Below are 25,175 nucleotides of genomic sequence, written 5' to 3'. Positions count from 1 at the left end.
TTGCCTCGCTAGGATTGGTGAAATACAGCAAGTGGTTTGAAATTTTTGATTGTTTTCTGTGGAAAACAGAAGGGATTCATAGATAGCGGTGCCTCCAGCGGGAGTTTTGCCAGGCCTCAAGTCCTTGCTTAAGAAAGGTAATGGCACAATCCCAAAACGCAAGTCTGTGAACTTCATTAGATGAGAGCTCTGGAGAGCTTTCCACTTTCCAGAGATGTATAAAGGTGCTAAAGTAGTTTATAGAAACACTCAAAGTAAGAAGAGGAATGATGAGGCAGATGGGGGGAAAAAAATGAAGTTCTTGGGAGCCCTGTGGATGATATTAGTAATCAGCATCTGTAAAGTACTTCTCACTGGAGTGGATGAAAATGGCATTCTGCTGAAGTGTGCAGCAAGGCAGAGACCACAGCCCAGCAACTGAGGTTCGCAGCCCCATGCTGTGGGAGGCAGTTCCCCGCATCCACGAGCTCACCACCATTACTACCACTACTATTACTTACTTTTTAGCAGAACCTAAGGTCCTAATCTGAGGTCTTCTGCACTGAGTAATGATGTTGTCAGATAATTCTTCCCCGGAGGGTTTGTAAGGCTCCCAGAGAGTGTTAGAGAAGGCAGAACCGCTGGGAAGTGGGAAGTGCCTCTTCCAAGTGAACTTGAAACCAAGACCAGGCAGGTCTTAGACAGCTTTGAAGTGGATAAAGCAGAACTACAACTTCTAAGGAAGGTACTTGGGGCTTTTAAAATTCAAATGAAGCCCAGAGTTCTGGATCATTTAATTGATCGGGTTTACAGAGCAGGAGCCTTTGGAAACCAGCTCTGCTGAAGCTGGTGCTCTGATCCAGACACTGAGGGCTGAGTGAGCGCTGGGTGCGAATGTGCCTCTTGGACTGTCGTAACCACCTTACAGCCTCCCTTCGCTCAAAGAAAGCATGAAACGGGGTGGGCGGGGGGGAGGTGTGTGTGTGTGTGGGAGGTGTCATCGGGTCCTGGCCAGCATCTGATTTATCCAGTGGTCCCAAGGCTCGAAAGGAGATATTCCAAGCCAGAGAAACGGAGATTGTTATAAGCAGTGCCCTCAGGGGATTAGGCAGCCTTGTGCACATCCACCAGTCCTTACCGAAAGACAAAGCCGATGAATGTGAGCTGTGCTTTGAAGGAGGCTGGGGGGGGAGATAAAATTATAATCTGGAGGGCTTTGGTAGAGATGCAGAAGCTTTGAAAGAAATATGCTGCTTTCAATATGTGGAAGAAATGTTTGTAAGCATGTAATTTCATATTCCATATGAAAAGGACATTGTGTTCATCCGTAGAGGTGAAAAGCAGAAATTATTGCATATACTTCTACTCAGAACCCTGCACAACCGTCTATTTTGTAATATGCTCAGCACACATCTGAGTTTAGGCTTCATATATTTAAGAATACAATTATTGCATTAGCAGCTAACATAATATTGCATTATTTCCTGTTCAAGCACTTAATAAGAAAGGCGGAACCACAGTATAGTTCCAAGCAAAGTTAGCAACACTATATAACATTTCTGAGTAATGACAAAAGTATATCCCCCAAATGATTCAGACTTGTTTTAAATGACTCAAACCCATGTCCTGCAGCTGCAGGACTGGAAAGCTCTAAGCTGCACAAACAACAAATATATGGAGAAATGCCTATAAAACAGTTTTAAATTTGGCTGGGCTTTAAGAACGGAAGAATGTGAGTTGCAAACCTTGGATGAAAAGTGACTTTTTTTTCCAAAGCATTTGCATTTGTTAATAAAAAGCAGCTTTGAGTCAAGCATGGAAGGGATGCTGGGACACTGTGGAGAAGCTCTGAATGTGTGTGGCAGAGCTGCCTGGAGAGGCCCTTTCCTTTCTAGCAAAGGGGAGAGCTGATATTTTCACAGCAGAAATCTACGTGGAGTTTTCTCATCTGAAAGCAGGAAAAGTATCCCAAAAAAACCTTTCCTCCCCTTCCCCCTCCTCCTCCTCTTCATGCATCCCATGGGGGAAAGCAGATTTGGAAAAGGCCTGTTCCCCTGCAAAGGGCAGCAGAGGGTCCTCCAGGAGAAGTCATGGCTGAAGGCCAGGCAGGGAGAAGAGGCACTAGGCACTAGACTGTGGTGTTGGTCTGGACAGGGCACATGAGCTGAAGAGCTGTCAGGCCACCACGTGTGGGTTTGCAGGTGTTGGGGCCAGGGATAAGAAAATTTTGTTCCTCTGAAGTTCAAGGGGAGCCTCAAGTGACTTCCACCCCTTGGAGCTGGTGCTGGCTCGCACGGGGTCCTGGTGGCACTGGCCAAAGTGTGCAGCAGTTGACTGAGGACAGTGCAAAGACAGCCCAGAGCTCATCTGATTTGAGCCCTAGACCAATCCAGATAGTTATTTTTAGGCAACTGGATCTGATAAGGAAAAGCATCATTTCCAATCTCCTTGGGTCACATCTGTGTAGCTGCCAAGCGCTCCAGCCCTGTTTGATGCTCTCAGCTCTCTGATAAGAGATCTGCATGTCACTTGCGTTTCACCATTTCCTGCTTTTTCTCATTTCCAGTGCCTCTTTAATCAACTGAGTGAGGAAGAGGGGAGGCTGCTGTCCATCTCTGTGCAGGAAGGATATCTGAGATTATTCCACTGATGGCCTACACATTATCAGTGTCTAATAGGCTTCCTGCACAGGGAGTTAAAGGGTTATGTAATGGAGAAAAATAAAGTTTATCCTGCTCTACTGTCTCTTGGAGTCATCAGAAGAACAGGGTTGATGCCTGGAAAGCCGTAGCTGCTCTTCATCCTCCTGATTCTCTTGGGATGTTTAGCAATTTCTCTGTGTGAGGCAGGGAGGAAGAGACAAGGAAATGGAGTCCTTTAAATTGTTTGCTCCTTGAGTCTTATTATCAGCCAATTTCCTATTCGTTTTCTTTCCTCTTTCCTCTCCAGGTGACTTTTATAGTTCCCATTGCTGAGCCAGGGGGCTGTGTGACGAATTTTGCTCTGTAGCACTGGTACTGTAAGATGATTCACACACCAAATGTCACAGATAACATGGATAGCTAAGGGGGCAGAGAGTCTTTAGCCTGTGATATTTTCCAAGGCACTGCAGATAGGTAGTATAATTTTGCCTCTATAACTGGAAAGGTACTTTTACCTTTCAAACTACTTGTGTTAGAACAATAAACAGTCTGGGATACATTAGCAAAGGCTCTTGAGGAAGTGAGTTTAAGAGCTCCAGGCTTGGTCTCGACAAGACTCACCAATACCAAGAAAAAGATTTTGGATTTCAGTGATTTAATGAAGTGCCAGGTATTGGTTGAAGGATTCAATCAGAGGTGAAATCTCTGATTTCCCCCTAGTGATGGATACAGAAAGCAGGCCTGCCTGCTTTTACTGTCAGGGGTCACACTTTCGTGGTGTCTCAGGTTCTAATAATAAATTCTTAATGTAAGACTGAAGTGAATGGGAGGTAAGAAGTCAAATTCCCCTTCTTACCCTACTTGGAAAATATTCAAAGGCAATGGAGTAGGACCACAAATCATAGATGGAAATATGATGTCTAAACTTTCTTGGGAGAATCAACTCCCTCCACCCCCAGGTGCTGGCAGCCAGGCTGGATAGATTTATTGTGATTTGAGGAAAGGGACAGGGAAAGAGATGTAAGAGACTGCAAGGGAAAGAGATGTAAGAGACTGCAGTCTGACTTCACTTTTCTAGGTCCCAAGACTAAAAAAATTAAGAGTTGATGTTTCTTACAAGAGAGTTGTGGACCATTTATCTTTTGTTTTTTTGGGAGGGAGGAAAAAATATGTTTGTCTCCTTGATACTCGTGGGTATTAAACTGGCAGCTGTCTGTGCAGACCAGCCCCTCTGTAACATCAACCCAGACAAAGTTGCCAACGGGACTGAATTATAACCCCAGCTTTCCTTGTGCCGTTTGTCAGGGCGTTTGGGTGCCCAATGCGGCTGCCTTTGCCTCTGGCTGTTTCTCCTTTCCTCTTGGGTGGCTGGGTGATCAGGAGGCTGTGCTCTTGCCATGTCCCAATGCGCCACGTGGCAGATGCCCACCGAGAAAGCTGTGTTTTTGCCCCACATGGGCCGGCCATGGCCCCAGCCTGTCTCTCCCGTTGGCCCACGTGTGAGGTATGTGACCTCCCCAACACGACATCTTCACGTGGCAAAACACGGACACCCTGCCTTGCAGTGTCAGCTTTGCGCGGCAGGGCCTGTCGAGGGAGCAGCACAATGGCGCAAAGAGGAGGGTTTTGTTTTAGACAATGATATCATTGACAGGCAGGCGCGGAGCCAGGATCGCTCCACGCCGGTCATCAGCAGAAACGGTCTCAAGCCATCTGTACATTATGGCACGGATCCACTCTTCTTTCAGTCGGCTTCCTTGCTTGTATTGAAGCCTGGTCCCAAGCCTTTCTGCTGAGCGACTACTGCCAAGGGCAGGCTATCACAGCCGGCGTGCACACCCCAAGTGAGAGAGGGTTCAGATGTGCAGAGCCAGGTCTTGGGGAATGCCCGATCTTGCTGAATGTTGGCCACTGTCGCAAAAGTGGGAGGGCTTCTCTAGGACATCTTGAGCTCTCCTGTAGTTTAAAGTGACCTCAAATAGCCTCACACAGCTGCCAGCTGTGACCAAGGTTTAGCAAAGGAGATTGATCCTGTCCAAAAAACACTTTTTCTCTGGCCTCATCCGTTCTTTGTGTTGATAACCCCTCTAATGTTTGACTCCATGCTGCCTTTTATTAAGATGATGTGTGCTAGCATTCTGCCAGCTGTGTGACAGTATCACCAAAGCCTTTACAGGATGTTATTTTGCATCCAAATGTTACAGGCATTTGCATCTTCATCTAGAGCTGCTGGAGAGGTAGACACTGAGCTGCGTAATGTAATAGGAAAAAAAGGATCAAATCATGTAGTTTTTTTCCTGGGCTTTCACCTTCCAGCAAGGTGCTGAGCTCTCTGCTCTGATGAAAACAGTGAATGTGTCTGTCAGCACTCTGCAGGGCTGAGCTCTGCTGGAGTCAGCCCTTCACCCGGTGCAGCCTGGCAGCGATGCTCCGTGTCTTGAAATTATGTCAGATAAAGGGGGGACAAAGAGGGACAAGACTGACTGATAGCTCTGGTGCACTCTAAAGCAGAAAGAAGGCTTCTTTTCTGTTTATTTACAGTTCAGTGGAAAACAATGCTAGCTGAGGAAGCGAGCTGGGCTGGGAATGAACTTTCACAGGCTCTGAAGTGAGATAGCACCCCAAGAGTGTTGCAAAATGTTCTGTTGTTTTTCCTCTTTCCTCGTTGTCTTCCCTTCCACGCACCATGCAAAGTACTGTGATAACTCTTCTTGGCAGTGCTGCAAGGGCTCCAGCACTGAAGCAAAATGGGGCTGTCTGAGCTCATAACAGAAGCCTGGCCTCGTGCAGGGAGTCCACAACATTGGGCAGGAGTCAGCTGGTGGAGAGAGGATCAAAGGGCTGAAGGCGATCCTGTGCAGCTGGATGAGTTGTGCTCTCAGCTCAAGCTACATAGGTACCTTCTGAAATTCAGAGGGACCTCTTGGCTCCTTAATCCCCCAGAAGGGGCAATAGCCTGAGTCTCCAGGCCAGTCTCTGCCATGGCAGGGCAGGAGCACTGGGCTCAGAGCAGCTCTCTGGGCCACCAGGAGACAAGCACTGAGGAGTCCAATGGTAGCTGCTGAAAAGACAGAAAAAAACAGCTATTCGTAGGGGATGCTTTCCAAGAATAAAGGAGCAGGAAGAAAACACAAGTCTGCTTGTTTGTGAATGAAACAAGTCAGCTGTGCAGGCCCCAGCTCCTGGAAACCCATGGGCTGGCATCTACTTTAGTAGCACTAGACAGATTCGCATCAGTTTAATGTCTACTCTCAAGATGACAAGCCCTTACACAGACCAGATACCTGCCTGAGCACATTGCTCAAGGCAATTTCCTGCAAGTTAATGCAATCTGTTGATTAAACATTTGTTTCTCGCAGCTTCATGCTGAGCAAGCTACTGCAGTCCGGGGAGATTAAGGGAGTCGTTTTCTGTGCTACGGTATTTCTGTGCTTATCTTCAGTTTACAGATTCAAAATAGCTGATAACAGCAGTCTTGCTTTCTGGATCACCAACAAGATACCTAGTGATGAGAATTAGCACACCAGAAAAAAACAAAATGAGTTTTTCTGGGATACAGTAAACTTTGACAGAGAAGATAAAAGCTGTTGTATTCGTAACGTCAAATGGTATCAGATAAAACAGGGGCACACACAAAGCTAAGTCATCGTTACTTGTTCAGATGTCTGAGCCTTTAAACCCAGGATGGGGGAAGCACTTCTAAACATTACGAGAAAATATTTCATTTCTTTCCAGTCACTGATGCCTAATTCGATTAGATCTCTGATATCAAAAATACTCGATCCCTTATTCGAATACAGGGTCTGTCAAGGTACATTAGATCTGAGCATCACATATCAAAAACCAAGGCAAGTGGAAAAATCTTCAGTTTTGCTTCTGAAACAGATTAATCTTTCAGGACTTCTTTATTCAGCTTAAAGAAATCAAGCAGAGCAAAGAATAACACTTTCTGCTTTCTTGCTTTCTTGCAGGTCATATTTCAAAAATCTGGCACAGGAAATGTATTAAAAAGCAATGTGTAGGGACTGAGTTGTAGCTGCGGTGTTGCCAACATTGCAATGCTGGTGCACAACATCCTATGCCAGTCTTGAGCTGTTATCTATATAAAGCTGACAGGATCAAACTGAAATTGGGGAATCAGCATTTGCCTAGAGCAAAGATGTGATCTGGCTTCTTGGCAGAAGCTGACATACAGATGCAGACTGGTTTATAATTGCGCACTCACACACTAGCTGGAGGTCTAGAGAGAGTCTAGATTTGGACTTGAACTTGCACTAGCTCCAATGCCCAGCCATGTCCTGAACCGGCCTTTGGTACACTGGGCTTGGTATGCTGAATCTAATCCCAGTACATTTGGGTCATAACTTTGCAGCAGAAAATGAAACCCACTGTAGAGGCCTCTATTCATTAGGGAGGATGCTGCTGCTGGGTTTTATTTTTTTATTTTATTTTTTTTAATACTTCACATAAAAATCGAGTTGTTCACTTGAGGCTGTTGGAACTGGATCTCAGCACCTGATCGAAGATCGAACCTGAGGACAGGCTCTTTATTGTCTTTAATTTAATAAATTGCTTGAAAAAGCACTCAGGAAGATGGCTAGCTGAACCCATTCGGAAATGAGTGTGCGCCACAGGATAAAGTGCACAGTTTCTGTGCAGGGAGCATATAGGTGCATGTGGCAAGGTCATATATACTTCCAGCTTCTGACCCTCTCCCATTACAGCTCTCTCTGCACAGGGAAGCATATTTGGCACGGGTTTTGCAGAGCCTCTAATTGCTCCTGTGCCCTGAGCAAGCCATTAGCCTTTCCCTCTCTGGGGAAAGTGTGTTAACGAGTGCCTTACAGATGAAAAACACTGATTCAGAGCAGCATGCAGAGACTCAGCACAGTTCTCCATGAATGTCTCCAAAATACCCATCTTCTCCTTCTTGCACATTTCATTTGGTTTTGGGCTGGAGGGCACAGCCTGTAATGAGCAGTGACTGTCCTGAGTCCAGTAGCAGTGGTTCACATCAACAGGAATATTTATACTGACTTCAGAAAGAGCTGGATCTAGCAGATTTTCTAGCACACCTGGGAAATAGAGTTCCAGGTCTAAAGAAAGGTCTTATTGTCTTTTTTTTTTTTTCTTTTTTTCTGTGTCTGCAGAAACCTCTTTGCACCAGGCTACACTGAGACTCATTACAGCCAGACTGGAAGGCCCCAGACTGTCCCTCTGCCCCACACAGTAAGTACAGAGACTGCTTTCATTCCCACGGTGGGCAGGGAGACCAGGGAGCCGGCCCAGAGAAGCGGGTCAGCTTCTCTCTCCAGAGCCTTTCATGGGGGCTGGGGCTCCCCCAGCTTTACGTCGAAGGGCAGGACAGTCTGGCTTTCCGAGCTGGGAGGTTCCAGCCAGAAAGTGTCTTTGTTAGAAAAAAAAAAAAAGGTAAAAATGTCGTTGTATTTGTATTTTGAGTTCTGTTATGAGAGACGAGGACGGCCTCCAGCATTGCTCCCCTCTGAGTGCTGGTGAATAAAGAGCTCATTTATTCAGCCCCCTGCTCATCCCCTTCCTTTTGGTTTTTGCCACGGGGTACTCCATGCCGGGGACATTCCCGGCCTTTGGAAAGACCAGCCAGCATAAGCTGGCTCCTTTTCAGTAAAAATCCCATGAATTACTGATCTCACACAGGCCTTGGCCAACTCTCCACTGCAGTGGCACAAAGATATGCATTGGTTGCGATTTAAAAATAGGAAAGAAAAACCCCATGAGATCATCTTTACTGCTGCTGCCTGCTGCTCCTGGGGCCCCGGGGCGAGAAGAAGGGACGCAATGGCATATGGCAGCGTTTCTGTCCTGCGGTCTCCTGGGTCCTGCCGGAGGCTGCCTTTGTCTTGCAGGAGCCCCCAGACAGGGATTTCCTGCTGCGCGTGGCGTAACCCTTCCTGGTGCCAAAGGCACCTCCTCTGGGGCCTGACCCAGGGCCAGCTGGAATTGATAGGCAGCTCCCATTACATGCAAAAAGCTTTGGATGGGGCTTAATGCTGCAGCCATCTGAGCTGCTTCCTTGTGAATTCAGAGCTCTTAATTTTTACTGGCAGCAAGTAGCAGTTTTGTGCACTCCCTTGGGCCATGCGTGGCAGCTGAAAGGCCAAATTTCAATACATAGACTCACGGAGGTTAGTTACGATAGCCAGGCACTTAATGAAGTGGAAGCAGGACAAATATTGGAGTATTGATACCTTGGCAGTGCTCAAATGGGACTCAATGGTGCCTACACATAGCACACATCCGTCCCAAGGCTGAATTCCCAACCCTGCTCTCTGTGACCATGCCCTTTCTGCCTTCCAGGACCACTGCTTCTACCATGGTGTCGTGAGGGGCCGGGAGCACTCCAGCGTCATGCTCAGCTCCTGCAAAGGGCTGCGGTAAGTGCCTGCCATTGCTGGCAGCAGCATTTGTTGCTGTAGCAATACTTTTGCTTTGCTCCACATCTCTTGCTTTGCTCCACATCTCTTGCTTTGCTCCTTGCTATGTCGTGCTGCCATGCAGGTTCTGCTCCCCAGCAATGCTGCTGCCGTATTTCTTTCTAGTTTTCCCCAGCTGTGTACTGAGTAGTGTTCGCCAGACATTAGGAGATCCTGGACAAACAAACCTGTTCTTAAATTCCACTCAGCCAGAAGTCCTGGGCAAAAAAGGGAGCATGTCAGGGGAAAGCCAGAAGTTTGGGAGCCATTAGTAACCATGGCCTGCTAGGCAGCGCCTAGACATCTTCCTCCTCTGTGCTCGCAACATGAACTCATGCATTAACTGAGTTTAACTCAAGAGTCTACCAGAGTAAAAGGCCTCTCCTGTTAGTGTCTCAGCATTGTATCCTGTATGGAGACAGCGGCAGGACTTGTGAAGTCCAAGACTAGTCCTCTTTACACTAATACAGAAACCAGCTCCTTCTTCAAGCATCTCACAGCTGCCATATCTTATGTGCAGTGTGGGGCTGTGTCTTCAGATCTGAACTTCCCCCCAGGTTGTCAGCCCTACTTCCTTTCCCTTGCTCTCTGGTTTCTCCCTCGGTGGTGCAGGGATTGTGTGTGTTATGCCTTTAAAACCTTAGCTTTGGTAGTAATGGAGTCTTTGGCAGAAAAAGGAGGATTGTATCCTCAGCAGGAGTAAATGAAATGGTTCATTGAGACCAATGAGCTACAATCATTTACACTAGCTCAGAGTTCGCTTCCAAAATACCGCATATGCTTTATTGACATTAGTGGTTATCTGCACTCAGGAACTGATCGGAAGCTGGGCTTGATGGGACTTGGTCCAGCCAGGAAACAGGCCTTGCCAAAAAACCCCTGAACGCTCTTAAGTGAATGTAGCACAGGCCAAAGGACCTAGTGAGATAAACAGGACAGTATGGCCACCTGCAGTTTGTAATAAATAACCCAAAAGCAAAAGAGTCACAGGTGTGCCTGCTTCTGTCAGCTCGCATTTTCCCAGGCTCTCCATTCCCAGCAGCAGAGGAGAAAAAGCTGTCTTGATGTGCACATGCAGCAGCGCTCCTGCACCTAGAGCTGTCATGCTGTGTGCTAGCAACTTCTTGACATAATTTTGTAATTACTGCAAACGCATGGATGCTGATCACACACATCTGTTTTCACTATGAGGGTTCGCAGGGAGGCATGCTGCCCTTCAAGCCACATGTCTTTCAGTAGGCATTAAACACAGAAGCTTTCCAGCTCTCACAGCTTTAAAATGCTGATTGAGAAAATCAGAACCGTGTGGTTGTGTGCAAGTCCCAGAGAAACCCATACCTCTGTTGCTCATGAGTGGTAAGAGCCACCCTGGAGTGTTGTTCAAATGTGTGCACAAGAGGAAAAGCCCTGCCATCGTTAGCTTTTCCACTAGAAGTTGTCTTCCTGTGATTTTCTTGTATGAGAAATATCTACTGACTTTGCAGAGAAAGCAACCAATTTTTGACTCTGGATCACAGCAGTAATTCTGGCGTTACAGCCTCACCAAGGTCACCCGCGCTGAAATCCTGCAAGGGGAGTACCCTCATGGCTTTGGACCCCTCCAGGATACAGTATCGTCTCTCATCCCATTCATACAATAGCCAGCTTTCTTGAGCGAAGCGTCTCTTGTTTCTGCAGAGCCCAACACCAGGGGATCTTCTATCATCCTGCAGGATTTAAGCATCATAATAGCAAGGTGTTCCCCAAACCCTGCAGGGAAGGGTCCGGGGCATGGACTAACTGCACGGACTTGCATGTTATGATTTGTGAGAGACCCTCTAGGGAAGAGGCTGGTGAGCTGCCCAGCACAAGGGACTGCAGGGCCCCATATGTAGTACTGGGAATTCAGAGGGGCCCCAGGTCAACTCACTGCTTCGGCCTTTTGGGAACAGCTGCAGGAAAAATGGGGAAAAGCATAACAACAGCCTCCTGGTCACCTTGAGGCTGCATTATAGGAGTGTGGCAATACTTCCTTCACTAAGTAGCCACTGGATGGAAAAAACAGGCTTATGAGATGTGGATAATTTATCTAATATCTACCCCAGGGAAAGTGCTTTGAATATGATCCCAGATCACAAGGAAAGCACTTTCAAGGGCCACATATATTATTTATTGCTTCTTTTGTAACTCTTTGTTGTCAGGCACTCGCTGTCCTCAATGCGAAGCAGGTTTCCTTTCAAAGCAATGCTGTGCAGGGTGGCACAGGAGGAGACAGGCAGCTGGAGAAAGGTGGACCAGGGAACGGGCTATTTGGGGAACAGAGATGTTGGGCTTCAGACCTGTGCTGTCCATGAGAGTGTAGCAGACCAAGGTGCCCAAGTCTCTGGGATCCCCTGGGCATCCCTGACATTCTCAGTATGTGTTATATCGTAAATTTGCAAAACATAGAATTATGAATTTGATTGCTGACGAGAGGTGGTCAAAATGATATTTGCTGAGGGGGAAAAATGTAAAAAATGGATTCTTAATTTTAAAATTGTTACAGGGTCTTTCTTTTCAGGAGATGGAACAAAACAAGAAAATATCTGGGTTATGGTGCCCCCCTGTTACTCGTTCACATGGACGCTTTTTTCCCTTTCCTTTTTTCATACTATAAAATTGAGAGACAGGGAAATAAAAGGAGACAGGAATTAAAAATCTGCAAAGAAGGAGGCAACAAAGACCCATGTTTTTCCATTGAGAAGCAAAGCCTTCACATTTTTTTACACCAGTTCTGTTAAAAACAAAATTCTTCAATGAGCTGAAAAGTTTTCGATTCCCCCTCCCCGCTAAAGAAAAAGCTGCACTTTAAAAAAAATCAGTACTTTTCAGATTAACTTGCACTATTACAGCACATGCTCCAATAGTCTCTGCATTGAACATCTGAGTCCATTTAAATAAATTTCAGTACATGCAAGCTCAGGGACTCCCTACTCTGAGCTGAAAGTATTACCTTTTTTTTTTTTTTTTAAACGAGGTGAAAGGCCTGGTAAAAATAATTGCCCTGCCAGGGTCAGCCAGGAACCATGTAGCAGAGGAAGGATTTGTCTTCTCTTACTGCAATAGCAACTGATTTTCCCTCTCATTGCCTCCCATCTCAACAGAGGACTCATCGTACTGAGCCACAATTCCAGCTATGTCCTAGAGCCAGTCCCCAACAGCCAGAATCAGCACTTGATCTACAGGCTGGAAGACCTGAAGTTGCAGAGAGGAGCCTGTGGCTACCAGGGCACCGAGGCTGTGGCCAGAGACTGGCTCAGGGGCTTCCCCGCCGAGGTGGCACCAGTCCATCGCAGGGTGAGCAGGGCTTGCACAGGGGCGCTGCGGGGCCGTGTGGGATGCTCTGTGTTTCCCACCACTCTGAGCCCAAGAAGCCTGCTGCTCTCTGGGAGCACGGCTCAGAAAGGGAAATGAAAGAGGATATCTAAGGAGGGTTTGTAGCAAGCTGGTTGCCGAATAGTGGCTCCAGCAGGGAAGCAAAATGAGCTCTGGGGACCACGTGGGTTTGGGTCATGGCAGCAGAGCAAGTCAGTGAGTATCAGCTGAGCTGAACCTGTTCCTGCACAGGTTTGTGCATCCAATGTGTGAGCTTTGAACAAACTTGTCTTTAACCCTCTTGCAAAGGTTTAAGCTAATCATAACTGGGGTGGACTAAGGACATGCCCATGGGCAACTGCTGTAGCTAAACTGGCTTGTGATACCTGGTTGCTATAACTCAGTCTTGTCTCAAGGTCTGTGTGCGTGATGGGGTGGAGTGAATTACCAGGTAAAAACAAACTGTGGGAAATGACCTTCCCATATGTTTTGCAAAGAGTTTATTGGGGGATGTTGGCGAAATAACTGGTGTTGCTGCTGCCACAGGTGAAGCGTGAGACTTTGCAGGCTACAAAGTATGTGGAACTTCTGCTCGTAGCTGATTACGCAGAGGTAAGAAAAAAGATCATGTTTACACCAGCCGTGTGCATGTCCAGAGCTGACATCCCACCTGCAGCAGCTCCCGGGGAGGCGGGGGGCAGCTGAGGCTCAGGAGAGCTGGGCATCTGAGTCATATCTGCCCCAGCAGCCAGGACCCCTCTACCACCACCAGCTACTGTGCTAATTGTTGCCCAGGAAGTGATGTAGGTTGTGACTTGGATGAAGGACTAGGGTTGGGGCTCAATTCTTACCTCCTAAGGTGCCAGTGATCCATAGCTGAAAGCTCCCACCTCTTTAATGAGCATTCAGGAGCCTTTGGTCCCCACCACAGCACCTTGGTTGATGGCAGGGGAGGCTGCCTTCAGCCTAGCGTGACTTGGGGGTTTTCAGGAATGATTTAATTCTGCCTCTACACTTTGTCTCTAGGGAAGGTAACTAAGATTTTTCTCTGCTCTGAGATGGTAAATCAGGCCTCCATGCCGGAGTTACCTACTGACTGCTAACCGTGCAGTGTTTTGTTGATCATCTGATCACCAGCACAGACTGGTCCGATCCATAATTTACAACTTGAAACTCAAATAGTGAAAGCCATGTAGTGCTTCGGGGTATAATTTATTCTGAATAAAGGCAGAACCTATTTCATTCTTCTTTATTAGGCAGCAGGGTACCAAGGAAACTATGAGAAAACACATTACATCCAATTGGCAGTTGCCAGATATTCTTCACATTTAATTAGACAAGCTGGGGTAGACACCCTTGCAGTGATAGTTGTGAACTGCCCTTACTTTACTTGTCTGCCTCCCCAGCAGAAAAATCCCAGGTTTCACAGGTTTCACAATCTAACAATAATCATTTTGCAACTTAATTCCTCGAATCAAATGCCGTTTGCTAAGATTTATTCATTAATTATCAGGTGGTTTAAATAAGCAAATTCATTCTTTTTGGATAAGCGAAATGCATAACACATCCTCTTTGCAGAGTGCTCTGGCAGCTGTGATCACAGACATGAAGTCATGTTACCATACATTTTACTTGATAACTTTGTCAGTTCTTTGTCAGCACCTGGCCCTGGGTGTTTTGACCTAGGATGAGTTTGGGTTAGTCCATTCAGTTACAAACATCGCTCCACATCACCTTGGTGTTAGGCCAGTGAGAAATTATGAGTATAGACACATACAAGCGGGCTTATAGTCAGATGTAAAGTGAGGGAAGGCTTTTGGGCTTCACCTGAGAGTTGTCTTCTTATTCCCAGAATAAAGTGACTTGGTTTAATGCATTTCAGCTCTTCCTAGTTGTCCTTGCGCAGCCTGACATGTTCATTTTGTTCAGTTTCAGAAGCATCACTTCAACATTGAAGCAACACGGCTTAAATTAGTGGAGGCAGCTAATTATGTAGACAAGGTGAGATCAGGTGTCCATGAACTGAGGAAAGCGAAGCCAAAATCTTGAATTATGACAATTAATTGTGTTGGCAGTTCTTGTCAGCGATTTCAGGAGTGGAGAGCATTTTCTGAACAATTCTGTTATTTGGACATCAGGGACGATGAGGGGGTGGGAGTCTCCATTCCTTACCATGGGGTTGACAGGAGCATCCCTGTATTTTAATACGTCTCCATATTCATTATGTTCCCTAAATGCTCTTTTTTTGACAAAGGCCAAGATATCCACTTTAAGTTGTAGAAATCTTGGCAAACAGACCTGGAAGGAGCCTCCAGAGGTCATCCTTGCAGTGGTACACGGTCCTCCTGAAGTAGCTCTTCCTCACAGCTTCTCATATCTACTCTTTTCACACTCCCCTTCTCCCCTTAAACTCCTTCCGGTGCTCCCTTTGCCCCCCTGCCCATGAAGGCTTATGCAATTTGTGTTTGACATGGGCAGCAGATTATTCCCTTCTGCTTTTCAGGAATTTTGACGTATATGAAGAATGACATGATGTCAGCTTCTAATACTTGTTTTTCTAGAAATTTTATCTCTGTCGTTCATTAAATAATGAAAGCTCAGCATCTCTAGTCCAAGGCAGTTTAGGCTTGTGGCTGGTGCTGTGCTTTCAGAGCAGAGGCTGCTAAGTTGCAATGTATTTCCAGAGAGAAAATGTTCCCTGGACATGTATGTTTGTAGAAGGATCTAGCAGTGTTTACAGACTTGGTTTAAAATGCTGTAGAATAAATTACTGTTGCTCAGTTTGTCATCTCTTTCCCCTCCTATATCTTTTAGTTTTACAGATCCCTGAATATCCGGATTGCCTTGGTGGGGCTGGAGATCTGGAGTCATGGGAATAAATGCGATGTAACTGAGAATCCCTATTCCACCCTGAGGTCTTTTCTGGCTTGGAGTAGCAAGGAGCGGGTGTACAGAAAGCATGATAATGCCCAACTAATTACGTAGGTTTATTTTTCCTGAAATAACCTATTTCTGCCAAGAGGATTGCTTGGGTGGGTGGGAAATCAATATGTAATCAATATTGTTCTGAGATTTGGAGTGGCAGACTTATGTAGTGACCACTCAGCCAGAAAAGTTCTGGCAAGTTGCAGGCTATGCTGCAGTCTCAACACATATGCATCAAAGTGTGCATCAGAATCAAAAATCAAGTGCAGCCAGCATTACTCTGTGTGTGTATCAAAAGCAACTGCACATGCACTTTTACTCTCACAATTTCTTGTACAACTTCATGAAAATCTAAACCATAAGGAAGATCTGTAAAGGGGAACTGAGCACTTTGTAGAAGGCATTAATTCCTAACTCATCGTGCTGAGACATGGGGGACATGGTGCTGGGATCTGACTGATGGTGTGTGACTCATCCCACTGATCTCATTAGGGCCAGTAGCTATGGCCAGCAATGCAGATGTCATTAGAAGAAAAATCTGCAGCAACTCGTAGACCTCCTTGCCTCTCCCATGGCAATTTATCCACCAGCAAATAGTGGTGCGTCAGAGGAGTGTGTAGGAGCGAAATCTAGAGATACAATGCCTTTCCCCTTGTTTTTTCCCTTTAACATTATTGTATTTCATCTTGATCTGGGTGTTTTGCCAGTCATATCCTGCACTATAATAACTCAGTGCAATTTCCAGGGCTCCCAGTTCAGATATCCCAGCAGGAACTGTGCAGAATTGCAGCTTGCCAGGTGGGAGCCGAGCTGGCTGCACCACGAAGGTATTGTCTAGCACCCTGTCACGTCCCTGAATCCCAAGCTGGAAAATAGCAGGCTTAAGGTAGATTAAGTATCTGCAAATAGTATCCAATTAATGATCCAGAAATAGTCTTTTCTGTGTTTGTTCCAAAGTTCAGAGGGGCACTTTTTGGCCCTAGCTTGTCATGAAAAATAAGATTGGCTGGTTGGTTCATAAAGCAAAGTACTAATCCAAGAAAAATAGGTGTTAAGGCTTTGTAACTCTACTGTAAAGTCCTGTACTTGCAGATATCACTAAAGAAAATGTATTCAACTGACATTCTGTACATGTATAAAGCTGTGGGTTGCAGATTGCATTTATTTCTCTGCCTCAACTTCTCAAGAGCCTCAGTGCCATTTCATGGTCTTTCTGGGTTGTTTCTAGGGGTGTCCCATTCCAAGGTACCACGGTTGGATTGGCTCCTGTGATGGCCATGTGCTCTGATTTCCAGTCAGGAGGAGTAAACATGGTAAGCTATTGCTAATATCTCATAAGATGTTTCTTGTTAGCAGTGAATAATACATAAGATAAATGCCGCCTTAAGCCGAAGAAGAAAATATTTCCCATGAAGGCCTCTAGCTTGCCTGCTCAGAGGTGGGAATACCTTCAGTTGATATTTTCTGCATGTAGCAGTGAGAAGTGCCACATACTCATTGACCGAGAGGTGCACAGGGCTTGCACAGGTGAAATGCTGGTGCCCTTCTTTGACTTTGCTCAGGATCACTCCGACAATGCCATTGGTGTTGCTGCTACCATTGCCCATGAGATGGGACACAATTTTGGCATGAATCATGATTCAACTGGCTGCTGCACTACCAGTGCTGAGGATGGAGGCTGCATCATGGCTTCTGCAACTGGGTGAGTCTGCTTCACAGGGCGTTGCTGGGAAAAGCAAAGGGCTTCATTACGAAAGGCTTGGGAGAATAAGAGCTAGAAATGCAGAATGAAGGTGAATCTGTTGCTGCCTGCTATAGCCAGTGTGTTTAAAGAGAAACCACTGCAGGGCAAACCCTGGCTCACGTATCAGCAGCAGTTTGCTAAATTCTCATCTGAACTTATGCCCAAGGCTGGGCTTAGATAATGTGGAGACCTGGCAGCATTTAGAAGTGGAGCTCTAAACTGTCTGGTAAAAAGAAAAATCTTCTGTCCTGAGCAACTGTCTGGGGGCCCTTCTAACCCCTCATTTCTGAGTTCCTATGACCTCCTGAGTCCTACCAAATGATCTGTCACCTCAAAGCAGACTCACAGGCTTCCAGTGCGTACACATACACATCTCTCCAAAACCCGGGGTGCCAACTGCCAGCAAGCACAGAGAAACAACAGATGACCTGAACATGTCATGGGGTCTTGACTTTGCATGCTGAGTTTTAAGCAGGCTTCATTATTGTGTTGCGCTTGAAATGTATAGATACATGATAGGGTCTCTAAAGCATCTCCTGCAAAAGGCAACATGCAGTAGAATGTGCTAAAGAGAGGAAAAGAATTGCTCCTGGAAAAGACTGGTTTTGCTAAAAGGCACAACAATAGGGATACATTTCTAAGTCAGGAGACATGATAATTGTTCCATTCATTGCTTCTTGTCTTAAGAATTCTGCTAGACTTCAGTGAGCAACTAAAAACCTGCATTTAAAAGGGAAGGAATAGCCAGCTTTGAGAGAAAGGGGAAGTGAAGAGCGACTGTGGAAACCCACAGGGATTCCTGAGCTCATTTTGCATGAGGAACCACAACAGCTTCCATATTTCAGTCACGTAAAAACGCCAGTCAAACCCATTCACTTAAAGCCACATTCCTCGTTTCCTCAAGCCTTACTGTCTGGGCTTTTAGTCATTTCCCTTAAATGCCTTCCTTTCACATCAATGATTTCCTCCAAATAAGGAAAAATATTCATGTGAAAAGTGAATGCATATTGGCATGCATATAGAACATGCAACATGTAATATCTATATATGCATGCATGATCATGAATGGTGTTCACATTCAAGCACTGTAGCAAACAAAATTCATAATTCATGTAAAAGAAAATATTCAAGCCTATTGTAATGAGACAAGAGAGAGGAAAAATGAAACACTGTTTTTATCAGTTAAATTTGCAAGCAGTTCTAGCAGAGTCACATATAAGCTACAACTTTAACATTGAGCAGGTAAGGACTGCCATACTTGTGAGCTGTTGATGTTCATATTTTGTTTCAAGAAAGCTGTTTTTTTTGAAGACCATTCTATTAGTAGACCTCATTTCCAAATATAGTCCAGATACAAGATGGATCTGATTTTGAACAGGCACACAAAATCACGATCTGCTTGAAGGAGCTGTGCCCTTTGGCACTTGTCAGTACTTGCATGTGCTCATACTTTTGTGCTCTAAACCATTGCCCAGTTCTGTCATGACGTTTTTCTACATCTGTCCGTATTCAGGCACCCATTCCCCAAGGTGTTCAACCAGTGCAATAGAAAAGAGCTGGAGAAGTATCTGCAGTCTGGTGGAGGGATGTGTCTCTCCAACATGCCGGATACCAAAAAAATGTATGGTGGGAAGAAATGTGGAAATGGCTACTTGGAAGAGGGGGAGGAATGTGACTGTGGAGAGGTGGAGGTAACATTTGCTTAGATCCAATCATTTGGGGTTTAGTTGGGACACAATGATTTTTGTTGCATACTCTGCAAATACAATTATGGGATACATAAACAGCTTTGGTTTGTGCAGGAGATATGCATACTTGCTGTGTATGTAAATATATATGCAATGTAAATCAAAGTTGTAAAGTATTGTGTTTAGCTAAATTTACAGTGCCTAGTGCAATGCATCCCAGAACTCAGGGGTGGTGTAATCTGTGATTAAATAGAGGTAATGACAGCATCATTAAAAAAAAAAAAAAAACAACGGATATTCTTATACATTGGAGTTTTATATATCTTTCAGCTTGCTTTACCTGCAGCTCTATTCTTGATAAGAATGGGGCTTCTGTTAGAACCTTGTCTTGCTTTTCCATGTTATCCACACTTCGACTAATCAAGACAAAAGGGAGCTGGAACCAACAGCTCAAATTCACCACAAGTATTGAGCACGACCTTTCCTATCCAGTGTATCCAATAGGGGATACAATTATGCAATGGTGTAATCTGGCAGGTGCTGGGTTTAATGAACATATTGGGGAAGGAAGGCTGATACTCTGTTTGCATGTAATTCATCATGTACAAGAACAGATTAGCTTCATCCGCACACCTGGATGCTCTGGCACATTCTTGTCTTGAACATCTGCCTTCTAAACTCTGCTGCATCTCTCTGTCTTCCAGGAATGCAATAACCCCTGCTGCAATGCCAACAACTGCTCACTGAAGCTGGGTGCTGAGTGTGCCCATGGCAGCTGCTGCCAGCAGTGCAAGGTGGGTGCTCTGGGTTTTCCTGAAAGAAGGGAGGGAATAACAGCATGGTGAAAGTGCGAGGCTGAAAAAAGGAGGTGAAAGGGGAGCAAATGTAGCCAAACAGATAGTTTAGCTCACCACCTCCAAGCAGTGTGGTCTGATTTTTATGAAGAACAGCTGTGAGTGTGATCATACCAATGGGGTCCTTTTCTCTAACTATGGCTGTATAATTTAAACTAATTGTCTTGACTCCCATTATAACTTAGGATGAGCAATAAATGCTGCTGGAGTGAAGTCACACTACTTCTTAAACACTTAGTATACGATGAGATGAATCATTTCTCTCCTTTGGCTCTAGAGGAAATCTAGATAGCGATCTTAGAGTGAACGCTTCCTCCTGGAATTAGGCTGGATGCTGTCTTTTCTCCTAACCCTCTTTTCTGGGATGAGGTTGAATTACTTTTTGCCCAGGTGCTTGCTGAAGAAATGTTAGCAAAGAGGGATGCGTGTGTGTGACAACTATCATTTTACACCTCGTCTTTCTTTAGAGAGGCTGGTCAAAATAGCCCCCTAGGTTTAACTCTTTCCATGTGTTGGCACAGAGATAGGTGTAGGTCTGGTCTATGGTCCTAAAGTTGTAACTGTGTGGAGTAGCACAGCTGCCAGGGACCAGGTCTGTAGTTTGCACGGTGCTTCCATAACTTTAGGGCTTGTGAAGAGGTTTTTCCGATTTTAGAGGCAAAGATCTCGAGCTTTAGCCACAAATTCTCTCAAAAATGAACATAAGCAAACATTACCTCTTCAGCTCATTTTTGTTTCACATTGACTGCATGCTCTTATCGACCTATTTTGAGTGTGTGAAAATTTGCAAGTTTCCAGGAATGCTCTGGATTCTTGCCCCTTTCACAAGAGATGATAACCTGCTACATGTAACTGTGCATGTTGTTCTGTTCTCCATGTCCAGGGTGGACAGGACAAGAATTAACCGGATAAACTTGTAGCAAGGGAGATATAAATTAGACATTAGGAAAATGTCGCCAGCAGAAAGGATAGACAAACTCTGGGACAGACTTCCCAAGCAGGGAGGTTTCTGAGAATAGATTACACAAACATCTGTCAAAAATGGTTTAGGTAGATCAGATCCTGCCCTAGGGCAGTGGGAGATTGAGCAGAATCCCCTTGAGATTTGTCAGCCTTATTTTCTGTGCATCATCTCATCCTTACCTAGGGAAGGGACCCAGCCACTAATTTGATTCTACACAGCTCACCCAGTTAATGAAATTACAGAGTCATTTGGATCACTGCTGACCTCAAAAAACCTAAAATGAAATGATGAAGAGACAAATGCAAAATTTTTTCCTTATCTACACAGAAACATTGTGCAGACATGAAACCATCAAGAAGCCAAGCAATAATTCTATTTTTTCCCTTTTAGCTGATGTCTCCAGGAACTCTCTGCAGGGAAAGATCAGGACTTTGTGACCTCCCAGAATACTGCACTGGAGAGTCACCATTTTGCCCCCCCAACTCATACCAAATCGATGGGGCTTCCTGTGAAGGAGGAAAAGCATATTGCTACAGTGGCATGTGTCTCACTTATAAAGACCAGTGCATGCAGCTGTGGGGGCCTGGTAAGGACATTACTTGCAAAGAAATATATTGTCCTCAGAACAGCCAATATTACGTGACATCCTGCTATTATTCACCCTGTATATGACAATAGCACCTTGGAGCTGTAGAGTGTTTGTGCATGGTGCCATCATGGTGTGGGACACAGTCTGAAGAGCTTCGACCTAAATAGACAAAAGAGATGAAACAGGAGGGATGTGGTATGGGAGCGGTCACAGGACAGCAGCAGCAAATCAAAGATTAAGCCTAGGTCTCCTAGACTGATCAAGGTGCTGTCTACTACATCATGCTGTATCCCTAGAACTCTCCTCAGAGGTGTCCTGGAAAAGTCAAGACTATTCAGGGCCCCATGCAATAGCTTGTAATATCTTTTAGATCTCCAGGGCGATGAACTGTGGTGTTGTGAGCACCAGAACCTTGACCTCACCACAGGGTCCAGCAGGAGCTAAGTGAGGTCAGAGGACACCCACAGCGAGCTGTCCTTTCTGAACATTAGCGGGTGACAAGCAGAGAGAGCTGTCACCGCTAAGCATGCCACCCTTCTGCATAGCCATTATTGGTGATGAAGCCTAAGGAGACTTTTCTCCTGGCAGGAGGAGGCAGCAAAAATTTCACATGTTCCGTATCTCCCAAGAAAAGAGCAACTGAGTGGCTGGTGTGCAGTGAGATAGGCTGCTGGTCTCTGTAGGAGTCAGTCATGTGAGTCTCTCCCATGCAGGAGCAAGGCCAGCACCAGACACCTGCTTTGAGAATGTTAATGCCGCTGGAGACATCTATGGGAACTGCGGGAAGGACATCTATGGCAACTACAGGAAGTGTGAGATGAGGTAGAAAGCAGACTGGCAGCCAAGAATTGCTAGTTGGGGAACTGATGTTTCTACATACTACAAATTTATAGGCCAGTAGATTAAACTAAGTCATGCTCTCATTTCACTCCCTCTCTCTGCCTCCTGGGAAACCAGTTGCATCCTACTAGGATTTAGAGTCCCTACAACTGAAGCATTAAGCTTACCATTTCCCATGCCTCTTGCATTTTGAAACAAGCAGTCGATATTTTTTTAATTCCAGCATAAAATAGGATTTTCAAATTCGTAAGCTCAGATGTGGCTTTCTAGCATACTACTGAGACAATAAATTTTTGTCTTCTCTATGATTTTGTTGAGTCTGGCCTACCCAATGGGAAGAGCCAAATGGTACCATTAGTACCCATCGAACACTATTGCCTGGAATAGTTCCTGGGAGGTGTTTGCATTTTTTTCCCATTGAGCAATCACTCAGCATTGCTGCTTTAATTTATATATAGAGCTGCAGATGTCTGCAAAACATTCACCAGGCCAGAAACACTCACTTTAGCCTTTTCTTCAAAATTAGAGATGCTAAATGTGGGAAGATCCAGTGCCAGAGCTCTGCTTCCAAACCCCTGCAGTCCAATGCAGTTGCCATAGACACAACTATCCACATGGAGGGGACACGAGTGAGGTGCCGTGGGACCCATGTGTACAGATCTGAGAGCGAAGAAAAGGAGATGCTGGACCCTGGCTTGGTGTTGACGGGAACAAAATGTGGGAGCCATCATGTAGGTACAGTCTTGCCCATAATGGTTTGGGGAAGTTCAAGGTATATCCCACCTGGAAAGTGCTCTGTGGTTATTAATCCATTCATTTCTGATGTCCAATGCCTTTCTAGGAGATTTCTATGTATATCAGAAAATTAATTTCTTAGAGGCTTCTGGGGAGTGTTGGAAGAACATGCACCAAAGGCCATACCTTAACTCTTTGCCCTGTGAAGCCCAGGGCCAATCCTAAGTTTGAGTTTTGTAAGTTGAAACTATCTATCTTAGAGGGGAGCCACACAATTAGAGGTCAAGACACCTAGAAGGTCCCCTACCAAACTGCCACATGGGCTTGACCAGACTATTGACTTCTGAGCTCCCACTCCTCTCTCTGAATTGTTTTATCTGGGAGTTAGGCGGGTGGTTAGACATTTGCTTGGGAACCACATTAACTTCATGGCCCTTTGTTCTGCCCATGGTATTACTTGTATTGTCGAGGTGTCTGGGAGCCCTCAAAACACAAAATAACACAAGGCAATAATGTAGTCCATAACCCCAATCCTTTCTCTGCAGGTTTGCTTTGAGGGACACTGCCAGAACACATCCATCATCTTTGAATCAGAAAGCTGTAACAAGAAGTGCCATGGGCGTGGAGTAGGTGTTCTCCTTTTTACATCCGTTTCAGGCTGAGACGGGATGAGCTGCCATTCATTTGTGGATGGTTTTTCAGCTCAGTTCTGATACTACTCTTAGATTTGCTCCTGACTTCTGCTTCTTAAATATTAATTTGCACCTTCCTTTCATGTTTGATGCATTTCCTGTTCCATGAATATCTCTTTAACATAAGATTTAGCTTCTGGCAGGGGATTAGAGAGACAGAGAAGGTCCAGAGGAAAGGATATGAATGGCAATGAATTAGGAGCAAGAAGGGGTAATCTTTACAGAAAAATCCTCTGGGCCTAGTTTATATTCAGTCCAACAAATAAGATTTCCTAAAGGAAAAACATACTAAAAAGTCATGTTTAGAACAGTTTATCTCAAACTGTGCTCTGCTATTTGCCCAGGGGATGGAAAGAGAAGGCTGCTAAGAATTTTTAGCCCTTCTGTTAATATTTCTAGCAAAAAACATCAGCATCTTTTCATTTCCATGGTCCAGTGTAGGCGACGGAGAAGAGTGTATGCCTTTGGCAGCTTGGAAGCCCCCTGGCACCCCCAGTACAGAGAGGGACTCACCCCACTCTTCCTTCCACTCTGCTTCCTCCATATGGTCCACGAGGCTGTACTGTGTGACGGACAGCTGTTACACAGAATCAAATTAAACACTACAATTAGCACAGGACATCCCTGATCAGGGAGGTTAGGGAATGCACTCAAGTGATGAGCGTGCCAGTCCTCTTCAAAGTTAGGGCTCCTTTGCACTCCAAAAGTCATGATCTGTTGCAGGGGTGAGCTGCAACTGCTGCAGGGGCTGCCCAGGGGGTATAACACACAAAGGTTCCTTTGGTAGGCAGCTAGGTAATAAAGCTCTACAATAAGAAATCTTCCCTGTGTGAAAGGGGAGAATCCTGTCTTTCAGAGTGTGGAGATAAGGCAAGGAAGGGAATTTTTAAATGCTGCTTTTCTCCTAAGTCCTGGTTAGTGGCATATCAGCAAGAGCATCCTTGTCTTGTGGACAAAGGGAGAATTTGCAAGGAAATAATAGGCATTTTCACCCCCAGAAAAGGAAACAGCACTTATCTCCCAGTTTATGTTGATAAGAGTCTCTTGTGTAGCTTTTTATCTAGCAAGTATTTGGATTTGTTGGTTGTTTTTTTGGTTGTGTTTTTTTGTTGTTTTTTTTTTAGCCTGCAAATTCTTTAGGACCTGGCACTAAACTCTGAGTCTTCTTGTTCCAGGTCTGCAATAATAACAAAAACTGCCACTGCAACCCAGGATGGGCTCCCCCATTTTGCAACAAGGAAGGGATGGGAGGAAGCTTGGACAGTGGCCCCCCAATGCCGGAAGGTGAGGGGCACCGGTTTTACCTTGGTGGCACTTCAGAATGTCTTGGGTTATGCTGGGAGCAGAGAGTTTCCATTTGACTAACTATACTTTCTTGTCCTCAGGCTTTTCAGTGGTAGTGATAACGCTAGCAATCCTGGCTCCCCTTCTGCTTCTCACTGGAATCGTGTTTTTATTTTGCTATCTGAAATGCCAGAATAAATTTGTCATCTGTTCTCTAAAGAAGACCCTGCAGTTCAGGTAAGTAATCAGAGCTGTGCTTTGTTTTCTTCCATCTACCCCTTTCACTGTCAAAATAGAAAAAAATTGGAAGGGCTGTTAGAAATATAACTAAATGGGCTTGTTGGTATAGCAGTATATGCTTCTCATTTTTTGAGTAACTGTTCTGTTAAATTATAGGAAAGAAAAAGGAGAAAGCATATCAAGGAAATAACACTTGCTCTTCCCTTTTTTTCTC

General features: G+C 45.2%; 1 protein-coding gene across 2 annotated transcripts in view; it reads left to right on the top strand.

Annotated features, from left to right (window-relative positions):
- The window catches only part of ADAM19 (ADAM metallopeptidase domain 19), a 38,072-nt gene that overhangs the window by 5,244 nt on the left and 7,653 nt on the right, over positions 1 to 25,175 (top strand). For both annotated transcript variants that reach the window (XM_064520928.1, XM_026118630.2), the window contains exons 4-19: positions 7,772 to 7,850; positions 8,958 to 9,034; positions 12,196 to 12,388; positions 12,953 to 13,018; positions 14,336 to 14,407; positions 15,221 to 15,387; positions 16,560 to 16,644; positions 16,894 to 17,033; positions 18,589 to 18,766; positions 19,468 to 19,557; positions 20,972 to 21,167; positions 21,884 to 21,992; positions 22,537 to 22,741; positions 23,291 to 23,371; positions 24,613 to 24,721; positions 24,823 to 24,958. In XM_064520928.1, coding sequence (XP_064376998.1) covers positions 7,772 to 7,850; positions 8,958 to 9,034; positions 12,196 to 12,388; positions 12,953 to 13,018; positions 14,336 to 14,407; positions 15,221 to 15,387; positions 16,560 to 16,644; positions 16,894 to 17,033; positions 18,589 to 18,766; positions 19,468 to 19,557; positions 20,972 to 21,167; positions 21,884 to 21,992; positions 22,537 to 22,741; positions 23,291 to 23,371; positions 24,613 to 24,721; positions 24,823 to 24,958 — 1,983 coding nt within the window. The remainder of the gene's footprint in view (positions 1 to 7,771; positions 7,851 to 8,957; positions 9,035 to 12,195; positions 12,389 to 12,952; positions 13,019 to 14,335; positions 14,408 to 15,220; positions 15,388 to 16,559; positions 16,645 to 16,893; positions 17,034 to 18,588; positions 18,767 to 19,467; positions 19,558 to 20,971; positions 21,168 to 21,883; positions 21,993 to 22,536; positions 22,742 to 23,290; positions 23,372 to 24,612; positions 24,722 to 24,822; positions 24,959 to 25,175) is intronic.

This window comes from Dromaius novaehollandiae, chromosome 15 (genome assembly GCF_036370855.1).
Source record: "Dromaius novaehollandiae isolate bDroNov1 chromosome 15, bDroNov1.hap1, whole genome shotgun sequence".
NCBI classification, from domain to species: domain Eukaryota; kingdom Metazoa; phylum Chordata; class Aves; order Casuariiformes; family Dromaiidae; genus Dromaius; species Dromaius novaehollandiae.
This window is presented reverse-complemented; position numbering and strand designations above follow the sequence as displayed.